The sequence below is a fragment of the Eimeria mitis genome, genomic scaffold, assembly GCF_000499745.2.
Source record: "Eimeria mitis Houghton genomic scaffold, Emh_scaff301, whole genome shotgun sequence".
NCBI classification, from domain to species: Eukaryota; Apicomplexa; class Conoidasida; order Eucoccidiorida; family Eimeriidae; genus Eimeria; species Eimeria mitis.
In genome coordinates this window covers 5,772-7,674 of record NW_013571354.1, presented here as the reverse complement: position 1 = coordinate 7,674, position 1,903 = coordinate 5,772, and the positions used below count along the sequence as shown (strand labels likewise).

The 1,903-nt window shown below is 57.1% G+C and overlaps 1 protein-coding gene across 1 annotated transcript; it reads right to left on the bottom strand.

Moving 5' to 3' along the window:
• Positions 1 to 411: 411 nt before the first annotated feature.
• EMH_0007250 (uncharacterized protein) lies at positions 412 to 1,551 on the bottom strand (the record flags this gene model as incomplete). Its single annotated transcript, XM_013497915.1, has 2 exons — positions 412 to 561; positions 829 to 1,551. 2 exons carry the CDS (start codon positions 1,549 to 1,551, stop codon positions 412 to 414), a joined length of 873 nt encoding a protein of 290 aa, XP_013353369.1.
• Positions 1,552 to 1,903: the final 352 nt, after the last annotated feature.

Genomic DNA, 1,903 nt, shown 5'->3' with positions numbered 1-1,903 from the left:
CAGCAGCAGCAGCTGCTGCTGCTGCTGCTGCTGCTGTTGCTGCTGCTGTTGCTGTTTCTGCCGCTGCTGTTGCACTTTCTGCAGCAGCAGGTTTCTGCTGCAGCAGCAACAGCAACTGTGTTACTGCTACTGCAGCAGCAGCAGCAGCTGCTGCTGCTGCTGCTGTTGCTGTTTCTGCTGCAGCAAATACTGACTGGTGCTGCAGCTGCTGCAGTTGCTGCTCCTGCAGTTACTGCTGCAGCAGCTGCTGCTTCTGTTGCAGCAGCAGCAACTGTTGCTGCTCCTGCTGCTGTTGCTGCTGCTGCTGCTGCTGCTGCTGCTGCTGCTGCTGCTGCTGCTGCTCAGTGCATCGAGGCCTCTCCCGCTAGCTCAACAAGCAGCCTCCCCATCCGCCCCATCTCAGGGCGATCCTTATCTTTTGCTGCTGCTGCTGCGCTGCTGCTGCTGCTGCTGCTGGTCTTGCTGCTGCTGCTGCTGCTGCTGTTCACAAGCCACAGCACCCGCGCCCAGCTGCTGCCGCAATTCGTTTTGTCTTTTTCTGCTGCTGCTGCTGCCTTCGCCCTGCAGCACATATACACAATACAGCGCAGCAGCAGCAGCAGCAGCAGCAGCAGATGCAGATGCAGCAGCAGCAGCAGCAGGTGCAGCAGCAGCAAACAAAGGACTGCTAAAGCCAGCACAGTGGAGACAAGTAACCCACGCAGCAGCAGCAGCAGCAGCAGCAGCAGCAGCAGCAAAAACAGCAGCAGCAGCAAGTGCAGCAGCAGCAGCAAGTGCAGCGGCAGCAGCAACAGCAACAAGAGGAGCAGCACGAGAGACAGCAGCAACACCAAGAGCAGCAGCAGCAACAGCAGCAGCAACACAAGGAACAGCAGCAGCACCACCACCACAACCACAACCAAGAGCAGCAGCAGCAGCAGCAGCAGCAGCAGCAGCAGCAGCAGCAGCAGCAGCAGCAGCAGTATACTTGAGCTGTGCCTTTCGTCTTTCTAGGTGTTTCTCTCTCTGTTTATAGAATTCCTTTATTTCCTCATCTGCTGTTTGCTGCTGCTGCTGCTGCAGCAGCTCATCCTCACGCCGCCTTGCATCTATCTCCTGCTGCAGCTGCTGCTGCAGCTGCTGCTTCTGCTGCTGCAGCACAGCTTGCTGCTGCCGCTGCTGCTCCTGCTCCGCCAGAGCCTCAGAGCTCATATATACAGCCTGAGACCCGGGGATTTCAAACTCCTGCTGCTGCTGCTGCTGCTGCTGCTGCTGTTGCTGCTGCTGCTGCTGCTGCTGCAGGTCCTCTCTCTTATGGTTTTCCGTTTGGCTGGCTGTGGAGGGGAATTCAATTCCATTGTTAAGGAATACATCAGCATCCTGCTGCTGCTGCTGCTGCTGCTGCTGCTGCTGCTGCTCGTCCGCTTGCTGCTCCAGCTGCTGCTGCTGCTGCTGCTGCTGCTGCTGCTGCTGCTGCGTTGCTTCTACATTATCGAGGAGGAAATCATCCTGCTGCACCAAGTCGAATTCGCTGCCTCTGCCGTTGAAGAAGTCTTCGTGTGCTGCTGCCATCTTGCTGCTGCTGCTGCTGCTGCTGCTGGTGTTGCTGCTGCTGCTGCTGCTGCTGCTGCTGCTGCTGCACAGACACGCGAATTGCTGCTGCTGCTCTGAGTGTTATAAAAAAAGAAAAAAGCCTCCTCGTCTACCTAGAGAATGAGGCCGCAGCAGCAACACAACCGCCGCCGCTGCTGCTGCTGCTGTTGCTGCTGCTGCTGCTGCTGCTGCTGCTGCTGCGACGTGCGTGATGAGTAGCAGCAGCAAATGGAGATGTCTCCGCAGCGGAAACAGAAAAAGAAGAGACCCTTCAATAAACTCAAAAGCTTGGCAATCTGTTGCTGCCTTTGTTCTTGCTGCTGCTGCTGCT